This window comes from Muntiacus reevesi, chromosome 15 (genome assembly GCF_963930625.1).
Source record: "Muntiacus reevesi chromosome 15, mMunRee1.1, whole genome shotgun sequence".
NCBI lineage: Eukaryota > Metazoa > Chordata > Mammalia > Artiodactyla > Cervidae > Muntiacus > Muntiacus reevesi.
Window position 1 is genome coordinate 6508422 of NC_089263.1, and position 19587 is coordinate 6528008.

Here is a 19587-nt window from a genome sequence, read left to right on the forward strand (position 1 = left end):
TCTGCAAAACTGCAAGTGTTTTATTGCCAAAAAGGTAAAAAAAATTTCCAAACTGCTATTTTTCACTTAGCAAAAACCTTTACAGAAAAATATGCTCAAAATTTAAAAGTCTGTACATCTAGTACATTTACAAACTGAAATATGTACAATCGGTCTGTGTGAGTTCTGTATCCTTGGATTCAACTAACCACGCATCAAAAATAATCAGGGAAAAAATATTCCAGAAAGTTTCAAAAAGCAAAACTTGAATTGCTACACCAACAACTATTACCATAACATTCACACTGTCTTCACAACTACTTATATAGCATTTACACTGTATTAGGTATTATAAATAATCTAGAGATGATGTAAAGTATACAGGAAGATGTGCATAGGTTATATGCAAATACCAAGCCATTTTATACGGGGACTTGAGCAGCCTCTGATTTTGGTACTGGAGTGAGTACCGGAACCAGTTCCCCACAGATAACAAGGGATGTCTGTATCTGAATATTTTTCAAAAGAAAACAAACATTAAAAATTACTAAAATTCTGTAAAGTATTAATATTAAAAATATTTGTTTAAAAATGAAAGCTATAGAGATATCCTAAACAAGAGTTGAAGACTGGATCATTTGCCCCTACTTACTTTCTATTTTTAACAAAACCTATTTAATATGCATTCAGTGATTTTATAAATGGAATTTTCAAAGTAACAAAAATAGACACACAAAAAAGAATACTAAACACTTTTTCCTTAAGGCTAGATTAACCATTTAAAAATACACCTAGCCTTTACAATCCTATATGCTTATGACATAATTGCTTGTTTTAGGAAGGAACAGTGTTCCAAGCTCAAAGCATGATATTTCAAACACCTTACATACATTTTATCTATATTCATCTATCAATAGAGAGACAGACAGAGACTGATTTGATGGGACTAACATATAGAAATTGATATCTCAATCATTCATTTTTAGTATAGTGAATGCTTGAAAATGAATTTAAATGTATTTAAATGTATATGAATTTAAACATACACAAATGTGTACAAGCCTTCTGCTTGTACACGGAATCCCTCAAGTACATAAGGATAGGGTCTAGAGTGAAAGGTCTGTATCCCTGTCACATCTTTCTAAACTCTCTCCTAATTCCCCAGGCCAAAACTGCAAGTCAGGAAGAGTGGGTTAAGTCATGTTCCCCATATTTCTTTAAGAATATACAGAATGATGCATGTTGCAAAAGTATTTCTATCAAGAAAAATTAGACTCACAGTAAAACTCAAGAGGTAAACTTCAAAGACGTAACTAGGGGGGCGGTGCCACCTTCCCCTCCCCCGGCGGCGGCCCCGCGCGCAACGCTGCTCCCCAGCCCCCCTCCCCCTCGAATGTGACCGGAGCTTGAGGCGCGCAGGGCCGGAGACGCCGCAGACCCGGGACCCAGAGCAGCTCAGAGGCGGTGAATAATAGCTCTTCAAGTCTGCGATAAAAAATGGCCTCCAATAAAACTACATTGCAAAAAATGGGAAAGAAACAAAATGGAAAGAGTAAAAAAGTTGAAGAGGCAGAACCTGAAGAATTTGTAGTAGAAAAAGTACTGGACCCCCGTGTTGTGAATGGGAAGGTGGAGTATTTCCTGAAGTGGAAGGGATTTACAAATGCAGACAATACTTGGGAACCTGAAGAAAATTTAGAGTGTCCAGAGTTAATTGAAGCATTTCTTAATTCTCAAAAAGCTGGTAAAGAAAAAGATGGAACAAAAAGAAAATCTATGTCTGACAGTGAATCTGATGATAGCAAATCAAAGAAGAAAAGAGATACTGCTGATAAACCGAGAGGTTTTGCCAGAGGTCTTGATCCAGAACGAATAATTGGTGCCACAGACAGCAGTGGAGAATTAGTGTTCCTCATGAAATGGAAAGATTTCGATGAGGCAGACTTGGTACTGGCAAAAGAGGCAAATATGAAGTGTCCTCAAATTATAATTGCTTTTTATGAAGAGAGACTAACTTGGCATTCTTGTCCAGAAGATGAAGCTCAATAATTGTTTGCATTGCCTTTTATATATATTTATATTTATATATATATATATATATATAAAATGTGGGTCTTGGTTTTTTGATTTATTAGTGTGAAGAAATAACTACATTCTCTAATGAAAATCAGGTTTGATATGTTTGTTTTGAAGTAATATTGGGGAAGTTACATTGGGTTTTTTGTTTTGTTTTTTTTCCATCTGTAGCACTGGTTACTTTGAACAAATAAAAGCTTTCTGTAGTTGCTTCCTTCAGTAGGAAAGAATTTGATAACCATGGTATATTATTTCCTCAGCATTAGAGAACAGTTTTTCTAAATGTTTGAGGAAATCTCCATAGTCATTACTCAATCAGAATTTAGCATTTAACTCATATATGCCTGAGGACCATTCTAAGTTTTTTGTATGTGTATACATAAAAGACATATGTAAATGGTTGGGAGTTAATTTTTTGTTGTGGTTTTTGTTTTGGTAAATACATTTAAACAACAGCCTTTCATAACGATGGATAAGCCCATGTTCTGGAATTACATCATTTTGAGCAATATAAGAAATAACTTCAACTGAGATTGAAAATTTAAGTCTGAACCTTTCAAATTAAATAATTTTGTAGTTAATTAGACAAATTAAGCAGTTTAAATTGGGTGATTTTTTAAAGCATCCCTATCAGAATCTGCATCCATATCTGCATATAAATGTAGTTTTATATGCAGAAACCCTGGAAGGAAAATTTTTATCACCATCAACAACCTTCTCAACCAAATAAAAAAGTAGAAAAATTCTGGTATGTTTTAATATAGCAAAGCAAAACTTAGTTAAACAGACACTTGATGGTTCTTTTTGGTGAACCATTGTTTTACAAGAAATTGAAGTCTTTGTGCTATATTTAGGAAAGGTTGTGATACATGGGATGTCTCAGATTTGTTCATGGAAACCTAATCAGATAAATATTGGCAATTTACAATCTACAGGAATAAATGAGTGAACAAACTTTTCTAATCTATGCTTGACCTGCATGTTTTTTCAGACTTGACTCCAATCCATTCCTTACATGAAGGCTCAATTTTCTCAGTATTTTGGGTTACTAGTTCAGCATAAGCCAAGAAAAACAATAACTTTGTAGTAATCAGAATGTTATTCAACTGTATATTGTTTACTTTATTGTAAATACTGGTGAACAGTGGTCAATAATAGTTTTATATTCCTTTAAAAAAAAAAAAAAGACGTAACTAGGAAAACTCACCTAACGTGGAACATTTCATTGTTCCACAGTGGATAAATGTAGCTAAACTTTTACATGGTGCTGGGCTAGAAACAGGTCACCAACAAATACGTGCAGAATTAGAAAAGCAGCAATGATTGGACTACAAATTAGAAGACCTGAGTCTTGCTCTAACTGGCCATAAAAATGACTTGAGACCCATCTATTAACCTCTCCTAAGCTTACTTACCTCAAGACAAACTGCCTAAATTATCTACAAAGCTCCATCTGGCTTTGAAATTCTGTGATTCAAAAGAATAAATTATAGGTCAACATTCATTTTCCAAGCTATTTCAAATAGTCTGTTTACCGTTTGACAAGGATCTACTGACAACCAACCAGTAACACTGAGAGGAAAAAATACTTAAATCTGAAGATTCAATAGGAAAAACAGCTTTGATATAAAGAGATGGGAATACCAGACCACCTGACCTGCCTCCTGAGAAATCTGTATGCAGGTCAAGAAGCAACAGTTAGAACTGGACATAGCACAACAAACTGGTTTCAAATAGGAAAAGGAGTATGTCAAGGCTGTATATTGTCACCCTGCTTATTTAACTTATATGCAGAGTAAATCATGAGAAGTGCTGGGCCGGATGAAGCACAAGCTGGAATCAAGAGTGCCAGGAGAAATATCAATAACCTCAGATATGCAGGTGACACAACACTTATGGCAGAAAGCAAATAAGAACTAAAGAGCCTCTTGATAAAAGTGAAAGAAAAGAGTGAAAAAGGTGGCTTAAAACTCAACATTCAGAAAATTAAGACCATGGTATCTGGTCCCATCACTTCATGGCAAATAAATGGGGAAAAAATGGAAATAGTGACAGATTTTATTTTTGGGGGCTCCAAAATCACTGCAGATGGTAACTGCAACCATGAAATTAAAAGAGGCTTGCTCCTTGGAAGAAAAGCTATGACCAACCTAGACAGCATATTAAAAAGCAGGAACATTACTTTACCAACAAATGTCCATCTAGTCAAAGCTATGGTTTTTCCAGTAGTCATGTATGGATGTGAGAGTTGGACCATAAAGAAAGCTGAGCGCGAAAGAATTGATGCTTTTGAACTGCAGTGTTGGAGAAGACTCTTGAGAGTCCCTTGGACTGCAAGGAGATCCAACCTGTCCATCCTAAAGGAAATCAGTCCTGAATATTCATTGGAAAGACTGATGCTGAAGCTGAAACTCCAGTACTTTGGCCACCTGATGCGAAGAACCAACTCATTTGAAAAGACCCTGATGCTGGGAAAGATTGAAGGCAGGAAGAGAAGGGGACGACAGAGGATGAGATGGTTGAAGGCATCACCAACTTGATGGACAAGAGTTTGAGTAGATTCTGGGAGTTGGTGATGGACAGGGAAGCCTGACGTGCTGCAGTCCACGGGGTCGCAAAGAGTTGGACACGACTGAATGACTCAACTGATAACAAAACTCACACTTTTCAGGCACGGGTGTGTTAACTGAGACAGTTACTGGTACATTTGTAATGAATGTTTTGCAGGACTATAGCATACATTATACATAAGCATTAAAACATAGATAGAGCTGTTTCCTTGCATTCAGGTTTAGAAATAACTAAGATGTTTCAGTACAGTGCTAACTCGAGAACAGAGCATTCATGGTGATTATGGAGGCTGTGGAAGATGCAAGGGTCTGACAAATTAGGGGGAAACAGAAGTCCTTTGCAGGAATTCAAAACGACACCATCAAACAAAAACAAAAGCATTCCCTCTCCCTACTTCTTCTGGCACATTTGATTGCATGGTGCTCATTTTTACCATCTCTCTAATTTGTTGGTTTTCCCTTCAAGGTGTTCTGATGATCATTTGATCTAGATCCTACTCTTACCAAATTCAAAGCAAGTAGAGCATGTAGCTGGATGACTTCTCAGTCATCAACACTTTTTACCCTCAACCCAGCCACCAGCTTCAAGGAGCATAAATGCAAGCATCACCATCACTGTAAATCAAAATGTTTAGGCTCACTGATGAATAAATCTGAGAGCTGGGAAAGATCTTAGTTACACTAAATTCCAACAAACTCATTTTCATGTTTAATTATAAAAATCATAAATATCTACTGAAAAGAATATAAACCAAACTCAGTAGTAGAACCTTTTCCTTTTACTATAAACACTTAAGTGTATGGCTCTGTTTATTAGAGCGCCTATCCCAACTCTTGTGGCCTCCCTCTTCCACAGCTATCATCTCTATTAAGTTTGATGTTTCTTTTTTATGCCCCAGTTTACTTCTCTATAAAGCAGGAATAATAGTGCCTACCTCATATGATTATCTTGCAGATTAATTAGATTAACACACATAAATTACTTAAAACCATGCTTGGCACTTAGTAATACCTCAAACAAGGGTAGCTGCTATCTGATTTTAACCCAGCCCATATGGACAAACACAAGTGTTCACAATTTTTCACCATATACATTGTTGTGAGGAGTATCCTTGTTCACTTGGCTGTTTTTTCTGTTGGGTAAAGAAAATTAGAGATACCAAGGGAACATTTCATGAAAAGATGGGCTCAATAAATGCCAGAAATGGTAGGGACCTAATAGAAGCAGAAGATATTAAAAAGAGGTGGCAAGAATACACAGAAGAACTGTACAAAAAAGATCTTCATGACCCAGATAATCACAATGGTGTCATCACTCACCTAGAGCCAGATATCCTGGAATGTGAAGTCAAGTGGAATTAGATGCCTTAGAAAGTATCACTATGAACAAAGCTAGTGAAGGTGATGGAATTCCAGTTAAGCTATTTCAAATCCCAAAAGATGATGCTGTGAAAGCGCTGCACTCAATATGCCAGGAAATTTGGAAAACTCAGCAGTGGCCACAGGACTGGAAAAGGTCAGTTTTCATTCCAATCCCAAAGAAAGACAATGCTAAAGAATGCTGAACTACCACACAATTGCACTCATCTCACACGCTAGCAAAGTAATGCTCAAAATTCTCCAAGCCAGGCTTCAGCAATACGTGAACCATGAACTTCCAGATGTTCAAGCTGGTTTTAGAAAAGGCAGAGGAACCAGAGATCAAATCGCTAACATCTGCTGGATCACTGAAAAAGCAAGAGAGTTCCAGGAAAACATCTACTTCTGCTTTACTGACTATGGCAAAGCCTTTCATTGTGTGGATCACAATAAACTCTGGAAAATTCTGAAAGAGATGGGAATACCAGACCACCTGACCTGCCTCCTGAGAAATCTGTATGCAGGTCAGGAAGCAAAAGTCAGAACTGGACATGAAACAACAGACTGGTTCCAGATAGGAAAAGGAGTACATCAAGGCTTTATATTGTCACCCTGCTTATTAGATGCAGAGTACATCATAAGAAATGCTGGACTGGATGAAGCCCAAGATAGAATCAAGATTGCCAGGAGAAATATCAATAACCTCAGATATGCAGATGACATCACCCTTATAGCAGAAAGTGAAGAACTAAAGAGCCTCTTTGTGAAAGCGAAAGAGAAGAGTGAAAAGTTGGCTTTAAAAGTCAACATTCAGAAAGCTAAGATCATGGCATCCAGTCCCAACATTGCATGGCAAATAAATGGGGAAACAGTGGAAACAGTGACTGACTTTATTTTGGGGGGCTCCAAAATCACTGCAGATGGTGACTGCAGTGATGAAATTAAAAGACGCTTGCTCCTTAGAAGAAAAGTTATGACCAACCTAGACAGCATATTAAAAAGTAGAGACGTTACTTTGCCGACAAAGGTCCTTCTAGTCAAGGCTATTGTTTTTCCAGTAGTCATGTATGGATGTGAGAGTTGGACTATAAAGAAAGTTGAGCACCGAAGAATTGATGCTTTTGAACTGTGGCGTTGGAGAAGACTCTTGTGAGTTCCTTGAACTGCAAGGAGATCCAACCTGTCCATCCTAAAGGAGATCAGTCCTGAATATTCATTGGAAGGACTGATGCTGAAGCTGAAACTCCAATACTTTGGCCACCTGATGCAAAGAACTGACTCCTTGGAAAAGACCCTGATGCTGGGAAAGACTGAAGGCAAGAAGAGAAGGGCACGACAGAGGATGAGATGGTTGGATGGCATCACTGACTCAATGGACAAGAGTTTGGGTAAACTCCGGGAGTTGGTGATGGACAGGGAGGTCTGGAGTGCTGCAGTCCATGGAGTCGCAAAGAGTCAGACACAACTGAGCAACTCAACTGAACTGAAATTCTTACAAATCAAAATGCTAGTTCAAACATATGTGCATATAAAATTCTGCTAGATATGGTCCAACCACAAACCAAAAACAGTTGAGTCAATTTCCACTCCCTCAAATAATATGTGAGAGCATCTGCTCCCTATTGACTTCAACACACATGGTGTTGATAATCTTCAATATCACGTATTAATCTCTTTCAATCTTTCAGTGATCAATGTTTTACCACTTTTGCTGCTAAAAGTTAAATATAATTTTGTGTTTTGACTCTCTGTATTTTTTTTTATGATTTACCTGATATTTGATGGGGGTAGGCCAGGAACGTTTTCTCCTGGGCCAGTAGCAAAAAAATACATCTGCACCTTATTCTGCCACCCCAATTCAGGATTATGATGGATATACCCCTTCTTCCCTTCAAGCTCAGAAGGGTATAATTTTTAAGTTTTTTTTTTTTTCTGTTGCGCAGATTAACTGCTTAATCAGGATCCATCTACTTTTATTGCTCTTCAGTTCAGTTCAATTCAGTCACTCAGTCTGTGTCTAACTCTTTGCGACCCCATGAACTGCAGCACGCCAAACCACCCTATTTCATCCAAAATTTACATGCCTGTTTTCTATCCATTCATATTTGTAAATAAAATTGGCAACACAGGAGAGCTCCATCAGTTATTTGGGGAGGTCACTCTTCCACATCCCCAGGACGGCCTTCTACCTACTGCACTCATTAAGAGAAACTGGCAGATCCATTGAATAATTTTGTTTCCAGGTTGAGTTCTTTTCCTCCATGCAAGTCACTTGCCCCCTTTTATTTAAAAGAAGGAACTAAGATCCAAAGAGATTAAGCACATAAGACCTGGGTCTATGACTTCCTAGTACTAAGTTGTTACCAAACAATGAAAATCCTCTCTTCCTGGGACTGCAGACCTCAAATGACTCCACTGCTGATTCCTGCTTCCACACTATATTCCTTCTATCACTCTTACAAAAACCCCAGCTACTTGGTGGGGAGGAAGGGCAGGGACTGGGGTGCAAGGGGACAAGGTAGGCTCTACCCCAGCCCCCTTCAGCCTGCACACTCATAACCTGTCATCATCTGAAACTTCTCCGTGACTAATGTCTCTCTCCATGACCAGAACATCCCATCCATCTGGATGGCTTACTCAGTCATGCCCAGTATAAGTCAGGATCCTTTGGACCCATTTCATTTTCCCTATTTACTCACTCCTTTTGTTCCGTGCCTCCAATTCAGCTTAGACTCCATGTCCCACCATTTTAATCACTCTTGCCCAAATCCTAAACCTCCTTAGTCCCTCTGTACCTGGAGAAACCTAAGCCTGCATAAATGCAACATCCCAAATTCTTTATACCTCAGACAGCTAAGAACTGCAGGAAAAAACTCCCTAAACAAGCAGATGGTTCCACCATAAGCCTAGCCATCAACTGCTTGCTGAATAATCCCAACAGTTCTATCACCTTTCTCAAAACAAACTGCCGTGACTCTTCATAACAATAATTTCAAACCTGCTCTCTCCACAGATCTTCAGTCCCCAAGCGGTGGTCATCAGACAAAAACTGTCTCCCCCACAGTCTGTATCTTCCTGTGCACCCATCCTTCCTTTCTCTTGTTAAAGAAGGAAAGGATACTATTTCAGTCATTCCCTCCCTCCAAGTGTACTCTGGGGCCCATCCTTTCCTACCTTCTTAGGAATCTTGAACTTTTAATTATTTCCTATTTCTGTATCTTCAACTCCTCTCTAATGAAGATTTCCTATCAGCATTTACACAGGCTCAACTCATTCATCTTAGAAAAGAGAAGAGGGGTAAGTAAAGAGGAAAGGAAATAAAAAAGGAGAAGGAAAAAGTGTCCTTTGTCAAGACCCTCCAGCTATGCCTGCTTTTTCAAATCAAAACCAAATTTTTAGACCCATAGTTCCAAAAAAAACATCTATTTCTGCTTTATTGACTATGCGAAAGCCTTTGACTGTGTGGATCACAACAAACTGTGGAAAATTCTGAAAGAGATGGGAATACCAGACCACCTGACCTGCCTCTTGAGAAACCTATATGCAGGTCAGGAAGCAACAGTTAGAACTGGACATGGAACAACACACTGGTTCCAAATAGGAAAAGGAGTACGTCAAGGCTGTATATTGTCACCCTGCTTATTTAACTTCTATGCAGAGTACATCATAAGAAACGCTGGGCTGGAAGAAGCACAAGCTGGAATCAAGATTGCCAGGAGAAATATTAATAACCTCAGATATGCAGATGACACCACCCTTATGGCAGAGAATGAAGAGGAACTAAAAAGCCTCTCGATGAAAGTGAAAGAGGAGAGTGAAAAAGTTGGCTTAAAGCTCAACATTCAGAAAACTAAGATCATGGCATCTGGTCCCATCACCTCATGGGAAATAGATGGGGAGACAGTGGAAACAGTGTCAGACTTCATTTTTTGGGCTCCAAAATCTCTGTGGATGGTGACTGCAGCCCTGAAATTAAAAGACGCTTACTCCTTGGAAGGAAAGTTATGACCAACCTGGATAGCATGTTAAAAAGCAGAGACATTACTTTGCCAACAAAGGTCCATCTAGTCAAGGCTATGGTTTTTCCAGTGGTCATGTATAGATGTGAGAGTTGGACTGTGAAGAAAGCTGAGCGCCAAAAAACTGATGCTTTTGAACTGTGGTGCTGGAGAAGACTCTCGAGAGTCCCTTGGACTGCAAGGAGATCCAACCTGTCCATCCTAAAGGAGATCAGTCCTGAGTGTTCATTGCAAGGACTGATGCTGAAGCTGAAACTCCAGTACTTTGGCCACCTCATGCGAAGAGTTGACTCATTGAAAAAGACCCTGATGCTGGGAGGGATTGGGGGCAGGAGAAGAGGACGACAGAGGATGAGATGGTTGGATGGCATCACCGACTCGATGGGCATGAGTTTGAGTAAGCTCCGGGAGTTGGTGATGGACAGGGAGGTCTGGCGTGCTGCGATTCATGGGGTCGCAAAGAGTCGGACACGACTGAGCGACTGAACTGAACTGAACTGAACCTTGTTATCTAGTTCTTCATCTCCTCACCAATTCAAACTTGCATTCCACTCTCCAGAGCTCCTAACACAGTCCCTTTCCCTGTCACAGTCACCATCATTTTTTGTCACTAAAGTTTTGGACAAACATTGATCGTAATCTTCTGCCATTTAATCTCAGTTAATATTTTTTTCTTCAGCTTGGGATGTCAAGAAACAAAAATCCATGAGAGTAAGAATCTGTTCCATGAGGTATTGATTGTCAGCACCTTGAAGAGTACTGGATACACAGTAAGTACTCAATAAATACATGGTGAATGAATAAGTGATGGTTTTCCTCCTAAGTTCCTGTCAAAATCATTCTTCAGGATCAATGCAAGTAGCACCTTCCTTAAAAAATCTTTTACAATCCTGATACATAGAATTAGATGATGTTTCCTACATAGGTTAGGCAGTAGGCCAGGCACTGGGGATACAGAATTTAAGACAGAGTCCCTGGATAAAAGATTCTCAATCTGGAATTCATATACTTGTACTATAGTCCTTAATACTATTCTACTTTATATTCATTTATTTATTCATCTAACAACTATGTGGATGCCTATCCTACGACAAACACAGAACCTGTATCTCCTATTCTCTTAATGTCAAACTACCACAAAGATCAGAGACTTAATAATTCTTGAATTGCATTGAAAATAATGATAGAAAAAAAAAAAAAAGAAAATAATGATAGAAAAATTCTTCAAAGCATTTTCTAAGATAAATGTTAGGAACCAAAATCTCAATGTTTTCTAACCACTTCTTATATGCCTATTAGTTATATAACAGTATTCCTATATAAGTTAACTCATATTAAAAAAGTTTTATGATTTCTCAGATATACAAATAAATGGTAATACTGTACAATGAAATACTGCTAAAAACTACTTAAAATGTAAAATATGCCTATCCTTTGATCCAGCAATCTTGCTTTTGAGACTTGGTCCTAAATACAAGGATGTATGTATATTTTTTGGCCTAGAAGTTAGCGGAATAAGAATGAAGTGAAGAGAGAAATCTGCAGAGAAGTATGTATAGTATGATTCCCTTTTGTTTTTTAAAAATGCAAAAAAATACAAAGTACACAATTACATAAACAGAAGCAAAGTAGTGGGTGAACACAATCCAACTGTTAATACTGGTTATTCCAAAGCACAGAAGTGGATGAACAGAAAGAGAAGCAATTCCTTTCCATGTCTTCCTCTATGTTGGCTGCTACAGGGCATGTATCATTTTCATAGGTAATATATGAAGCTATTCTTTTGTATATAAAAAAAGTTTATTCTTTCTCACTGTCATTCAATTGTAATATGGGCACTCCCCAAGTTCTAAGCATTTGACATACAATCATCCTACAAATATAAACCACGGTGCGATACAGAACAACTTAAATGGAAAAAGGAAGGACAGAAGTCAGGCCTCAGTGACTCCTCTTCTCACCAAGAAGCTTTCATATAAGGAGGGGAAATGGGGAATGCTGAGGACAGGACATTTAAACACAATAAAAAAATGTTAATAAAAAATAACAAAACAATGTGGAAATGGAAATGACTGGCAGGTTCCCAAGTTTCCTAACAAACAAACAAACAAAAAGCCAATTAATTTTTAATATGTTTGAGATACTGTATGATTCCAATAATGCTTTTTCTTTTGAACACTACTGCAGTTGTAAGTAAAATTCCACATACTACATGGTATTTCTATAGGAAATATACCTTATCAATAATACCAGCAAATATTCCAAAAGCCTGAACTCACTAGTTTGGAGCACACAAGGGCAAGTACTATTCCATCTGCTTTAAAAACCTGTGCAGGAAGCCATTCTCAAACTATACTGGATAAATAAGCTGTCTTATTCTCAGCATAGTCAGGGAATGGTATGGTTGCTACCATTCTCACATACTGATATCTGTATGCACTTCACAGTTGAAAAAGCTCTTTGATACCCATGAATCAAATGTTCCAGCTAAGAGAAACCATTAAAATAAAATACATACACCTCTCATTATAAACATATGCAACAATTTAATCTTCAACAAACAAGGTGGCAAATAATGAACTTGAAATGTATGTTTGGAAGCCATTATATCAGTTAAAATTACATAGTAGATATTTAAATTTTTCATAAACAGAAAAATTCAGGCAAGAAATGGCCACAAAACCAGAAGTTTATTGTTAGTTTTATAATCAAAGATCAATTATTTCTACTGCAGTAGACTATGACTGAGAAGTAATACACTCACAACCTTTTATTTGTACATTAACAACAAACATAAGAACATCTGGGCTATAATTCTTGACAAATTATTTCTTACACCACTTCTTCTCCACAGGGGGTAAAAAAACACTACATAAATATGGTTTCACTTTATGGAGTGATGATCTTGCAAAAAGGATTAATATGATTTTATATAGATTATTAAGGTTTGAAAAGTGAAAAATTTAATTTGAAAAAATCTAATTAGGCATGCAAAATAACATGTACATCAATACGTGTGTGTGCTAAGTTGCTACAGTCATGTCCAACTCTTTGCAATCCCATGGGATTCTCGAGGCAAGAATACTTGAGTGGGTTGCCATGCCCTCCTCCAGGGGATCTTCCTGACCCAGGGATTGAACCTGCATCACATATGTCTCCTGCATTGGCAAGCGGTTTCTTTACTACTAGTGTCACTTGGGAAGCCCCATACACCAATATGCCAAAGACTAAAAATGAAAGATATATTTACATTTACTTTCAGACACAGCAAAAATAAGCAAAATTTATAATGCTTTCTATACACTGCAGGTATTTTACACAGATTAAATAAAACTTTTCCAGAAAAACACTCCATATATATGAAGCCAGTAAGGTATATTTTCAGATATTCAGATACTTTAAGGGAAGGGAATGAAGAACGGGTCCATTCACAAAGAAACAACAAGACTTCATAAATCATCTAATATGAATAAGAACTAGAATTCAACGTGAAAAACTTAAATGAGGTTCAATGATAATCAAAAAAGTCCACATAAAGCAAATTCATTTAAAACAGAGACCAAATATCACAGTAAATAGTGGGAATAAAAAGTTTGACAGAGACATTCTCTTGAAAAATATTTTAGTTTTTTTAATATCATAAAATGTTGACTTTTGTGGCAAAAATTTCCCCAATAAATTAGATGATAGCTCAAAGTCGTTTGATTTTCACAGTGCAATCATGGAGATTCTTTGGTTTTGGAGTTTTTCAAAATACTCAAAACACATCAAGCCTAATGCTAATTTTCATATTTTAATCTTCAAATCATTATCTTTTTAAACACCTCTAAATCAGAGTCATCCTTGTTGGCCTTTCTCTTCTTTACTTTTTAACTGGTCTGTTGGATACTGTAACATTCATAATCATTTAGGAATCTTAACACACAAAGAAAGCACAGGCCCAGAGAGACACACAGACTTAAGTTCAGAGGGGTTCTGAATGGGGACTGATTTTTTTTTTTAATTTTATTGTAGTATAGTTCACTCACAATGTTGCATTAGTTTCAGGTGTACAGCAAAGTGATCTGGCTGTGCACACATATATATTCATTCTTCTTCAGATTCTTTTCTCAGATAGGTTATCACAGAATATTGAGTAGAGTTCCCTGTGCTATATAGTAAGTCCTAGTTGGTTATCTATCTTATATGTATTAGCGTGTGGGACTAAGTGGTATATTAGTGAATATTTTGCTTTCCTATACAACTCCTGCAACTTTGTAACTGCAGGAATTGGATAGTGAATTTCCACCTAAGGAGAACCCACTGTATATGGACTTTTATTACATGTTTATACAATAAGAGGGGATATACATCTTGGTTCTGGATATCTTAAGAAACATAAAACATATCTTGATCAGGACTACATTATAAAGAACTTTTAAAAAACGTAATGTAATACTGTACCAAGGTTGTAAGGGAGTTCCTTTTCATGTAGAGTCTCTCCAAGTACTGTAGTCCCTCATCTTTCAGTAACTCCAATGGGAAATGCTGCAGATTCCTGTAATTTAAGAACAAATTCTTGTGCTTTTCCAGCCTTGCCACAGAGATCGTCTTACAAAGTTCGGATGCCATGGCTGAACATATTCCATCAGGCACACTGCAGTACTACATCTTGTCAAAATTGGTCCATTTCTAAAGAGAACAAAAAACCTGAAAATTATGATACTGGTAACAAAAGTTGCCAGTTAACATATATAGCTATTTGCAGACATTAAAAAGAGAGTTATACATCAATTCCTACATTTTCATTTCATAGCAGCTAAATTTTCATACATATTTAAAAGATTAAAATGAATAACTATTTAATTTTAAAAAGTACTCTATTTAAACAATATTTACTACTTAGTAGAATAGTCCTATTTGAAAAAATAGTTCTTGAAATTGAGATAGGAATCCCTATCTAAGAGAACAGAGACCAGTTTCATAACACATAACTGAAGAAAGAGCTTAAAAATCAGACACAGCAAAGCCATTTCCTTCCTTCCTATCTCATTTTGTCTTTAACTTAAAATATTTTTAAAATACTTAAATCTATATAAACTATGACTAGATCATTTACAGCTTCATTTTCTGCACTTCTAACTATCTAAATATTGTTCTATATTGTAATATTTTCTTTCTTTTCTCCTCATCCTCTTTTCTTTCTTCTTAGCTTTGCAGATTATCAGCAGTAGCAAAGAAACAGGCCTGGGAACATAGTTTCACTTTATTATTTCAATGAAAGAAGAAATACTGCCCTAGGAAATAAGAATTCTGTACTTTTCTATTACAACCTCTCTGGGCTTCAGCTGCCTAACATATAAAATGGAGACAGCAATTTATTGGTAAGGGCCAGAACCCAGAACAGATTAAATTCCCTTCTAGCTCTAAACTGACATGGGTAGGAAGAGAAATAAGATTTGCCATCTTATCAATTAGACACAGGGCAGAAACAAACTTCACAATCACCACAAAAAGAAACAAGCTCAGAGCTACAATAATCTGCCCAAGGTCAAGCAGCTCATAAGGGAATAAAGGATTTTTTTTCCTTTGGGTGGGGAAGGGTGTCCAGACTGAAGTCTTTGCACACACAGACCAACAGGATTCTACAAGATACTAAGGAAATGCTAAAACACTAAAAACAAGTTGAGCTTTGTTCAAAGATTCTGCTCTCGTTTACTTGGGCACCCTTCCTCAAACTCTCCGAAGGAAAATACCTTTCAAAGAAAATGTTTTTTCTTAAGAAAAATTTTCACTGAGAATTGACACCAAATTAGCACAAACATAGTAACGTAAGCTTTCAATAAGCAGTGTTTGGTTAACTTTTTGTTTATATTCTATTATTTCCAAACTCTAATTCCTAATAGGAAAGTACCTGCTATTTTATATAAAAGGCAAGAGAATATGGAGTACTCAAAAATCTCCCCAATGGAGCATGAGAGTCCAATACCTTCCCATTTTTATACTAGCTACTCACTTACCTATTTTTATGAGACATATTACATGACTCTAAACAAGATAATCTTTCCACATCTTAATTCTCTCCCTATGAAGCAAGGAGAATGAGGCTAGAAATAACGTTGATGATTGTTATTTGGAAAGGGAAGTTTTCTGGGTAATTATTCACTTAAATGGTAAACTGGAAGCAGTTTAGCTGTCTCAGAAACACCTCAAACAACACATTCAAATAAGAGTTCTTTTATTTTCATCACCTATCCAATTCTCTCCCAGTTGTTCCAAACACCAGGAAAGCCTGAAGTCAAGAATGATTCCACCCACCACCTCCAATCCATCACAAGGCCTATGGTTTCCATCTCCAAAATACACCTCAATTCAATCCACATTTCTCCATCTGCCAAAATAGAAAACCAGTCATCTCCTGCCTGATCATATATTTTACTGGTCTCCCTGTGTTTAGTCATTCTGTAATACGTTAATCACTTAGCAGGGAGCTTTTAAAAGAGTAAATCCAATTGTGTCTCCCTCTCTCTCTCAGGTAAATTCACTCCCTAGTCACATGAATTCTTAAAAAAAAAAAAAAAAAAACCTTCAAAAGTTTATTTAGAAAAATCAAACTTACCAGGTATTGAGGGCTCTTCCCAACCTGGTCCCACCCACTCCTTCAGCCTGGCAGCACCCTTCCTAGTTTTTCACCAGTCCTGGGCTTCTCTAGTGCTTCTGAGTTCTGCACTCCTCACATCACTTGCTGCTCTCCTCTGAGCCTTGAAAACACTGTCTCAACACTCTTCAGGTTTCAATGTAAAATCACATCTCCATCCCAAATAAAGTACTCTCTCTTCCTCTTTCTTTGTAGAACTCTCCACAGTTTATTATCTCTGTATTTATTGATGTATCTATTATCAATCTAGCCCAGAGGCTGTACCATGAGCTCCTGAGGGCAGAGATCCTGCTGTTTTCTTCACATTTGTATACCTGCTTCTATCGCAAAGCAGGCCCTCAAACAGCTGATGAACTGCTGAAAGTAGGGCATGTGAGTAACACTGCAAGGTAGACTTTTTTTTCATCTCTGATCTAAGGTCATACTTACATACTTGTAGATACTATATGCTGAGTGTTTTCTATGTGCTTTGATGTCTCAATCCTTAAAACTGTGCATTGCGATATGTTATTTAGCCTGTTTTATAGATGAGGAAACTGAGTTTTCTCAGAGAGCAACTCCTCAGAATTCCAACCCAACTGAACGACTTCAAAGCCTGTGCGTTGTTCTACAGTGTAGCCTTTCATGAACTTCAGCAGGACCCGTGTTTCTGCCTATTACTATTTAAACGGAAGGCAAAGCTTACACAAATTTAAGACCACAAGGCAGAGCCCACACTCCTTGATGGTTAGATCCAGTAAGAGAATACAGCATAACCTGATGGCTCCCCTTCTAATCCTGCAGAGATGGTTGGCATTGACTGCTTTAAAAACGTCATTACACTCTGTTAAAATGCAGTTTGGCAGATGAAATCTACACAAATGAAATCTGAAAGCTGTCAATAATAAATAATGGTAATGGTTTTCCAAATGCATTCATTGGTAGTACAGGATAATTTTCTCACACATACTGCCTTCAGTACCTCTTATCTACAATTAAAAGCAAATGATACACTTAATACTAGCTGTATACAACTGCATCTGCATAAGAGTGTTCTGACAGGTAAACACCAATCCACTCTATTACTGTTTAAAGAAAACAAACCTTTCCACCTTAAGAAAATTCCACACATTTTTAAGCAGGTGTGTTTTAAAGGGAAAGGTGTACCTTCGATTGACTTCCATACTTAACTCGGTGGAATACCCACTCCAACTTCCTGATACTGGAGATTAGAGGATTAAAATCGTACATTAAAAGCGTTTGTTAAGGTTATTTTCTCAGTACTGAGAAGACTAGCAGAAGTCAGGCAAAACACATGCCATTTTGCCGAGTTAACCAAGCACTCTCGCCGTTAGACTTTGGAAGCAGCGAGACTAGTAGAAAGGATTTCACAGTCCCAGTGAAGGGATTCTGCTACCACCTAGGGCTAGGAGGGCCCGGCGGCAGTGGCTACCCGAGGCCCGGGTGGGCCCGCTCGGGCCGGGGTCCACTTGCTGCGGCCCGACGCCTCTGCCGGGCTCGGCCTGCTTGGCCAGGGGCCGGGCCAGAGTGCACTGCTACGTGAGGCACCCGAAGGACCGAAGCACCACACTCACCTCCGCCGGCGGAGCCAGCGCTCCCGAGCTGAGGGGCGCCGGACGGCTAGCCGGGGCTCGGCAGGCGAGGCGGGGCGCCGGCGGCGACGGGGCGGGTCGCGAGCGAAAAGGGGCGGGGCGGGGCGGGACCCTCTCTTCAGAGGTTTGGGGGAGGAGCGAGCCCGGGAGAGGAAGCTCGCGATAACACGCCCCTGTGGTCGCCGTCTTACGATAGGTCGAGCGAGATGCTCGTTTTCCAAGCGGCGTGCCTATTGGTCAAAACTGCGGCTTCTCTGCGACTGGCCCCGCCTCCGACTCGGTCCTTGCTTCCGGCTCTGGCCTCAGAGGTTACCGTTGAGCTGGAGTTTAGTGCTCAGTTTTGAGAGGGTGGTTTAGCTGGCTCCGGCCTCAGGGACCGTCAGTAACTTATCAGTTCTTTCGTTCCTACGTTTACTGACGCACTCCTCCTCCTGTTCAATACATACGTTGAGAAATTAATAACACCCAGTGTGTACCACGCAACGTTCTAAGATCTGTACACAGGTTATCTCACTTAACTCATGGCAATCCTATGACACAAATACTATTATTATACTCGTTTGACGGATGAAAAACGGAGACCCGGTGGTTTTCTGTAATGTGGCCAAGGTTAGTGATCAAGTAGTAAGCTTCTTAAAGCACAGTATAAAAAGAAGTCACTGCGCGCTGGCAAGTTCGTTCCAAACTTGAGGCAGTAACCCAGTCTCTGCTCTTGAAATACTTGAAGTGTGCTGCGAGAAACGATCGTGGAAAGGACACTAACAACTTAGTAAGTAAAGTACTCTGGCAGTTCCTAGCATGACTGAGTAGTCTGTCAATAAATATTTAATAATATTCCCGTGTCAGCAGAAAGAGTCATAAAAGGAAGAATCTTTCATGCTGGTAAAAACGAAAAAAAGAGAAAAATCCAAGCATTGTTAGGAAACAGTAAAAAAAAATACTTTTTAAAGTTCCTTGCTTGTTAGTGTGACAACGTTTCTTCTGAAATGAAGTTTTTAAAAAAACTTCCTCTCACGAAACCACTGTTATTATTCTTTGAAAAGCTTGATGCTGATTAAACTACTGGTTCATTGTCAAGCAATCTTGACTATAGATTTATATTGGTTTACTTAGTTACTGTTAGAGATAACCTGCAAAGCAGACTTACACTAAGTAAAAATAAGACCTATGGCAAAATAACGTCTGCCTTCTGAAACTGACACAAAAGTAGCCATGTGATTCTTTGTATTAGTATATTATCCTATGTGTGCCCTGCTCACTGGTGTCGGACTCTGCCACCCCACCCACTATAGCCGGCCAGGCTCCTCTGTCCATGGAATTTTCCAGGCAAGAATACTGGAGTGGGTTGCCATTTC

General features: G+C 38.4%; 1 protein-coding gene and 1 pseudogene across 3 annotated transcripts in view; one reads left to right on the plus strand and one right to left on the minus strand.

The window, feature by feature from the left end:
- Positions 1-18322, minus strand: part of LRRC28 (leucine rich repeat containing 28) — a 206388-nt gene extending 188066 nt beyond the window's left edge. For 2 of the 3 annotated variants that reach the window (XM_065906676.1, XM_065906674.1), the window contains exons 1-2: positions 18215-18322; positions 14447-14674 (exon numbers count right to left, since the gene is read on the minus strand). In XM_065906676.1, coding sequence (XP_065762748.1) covers positions 14447-14614 — 168 coding nt within the window. In that variant the 5' untranslated portion in view covers positions 14615-14674; positions 18215-18322. The remainder of the gene's footprint in view (positions 1-14446; positions 14675-18214) is intronic. The other variant, XM_065906675.1, reaches the window with a different exon arrangement.
- Positions 1335-3022, plus strand: LOC136147108 (chromobox protein homolog 3 pseudogene; annotated as a pseudogene).
- Positions 18323-19587: the final 1265 nt, after the last annotated feature.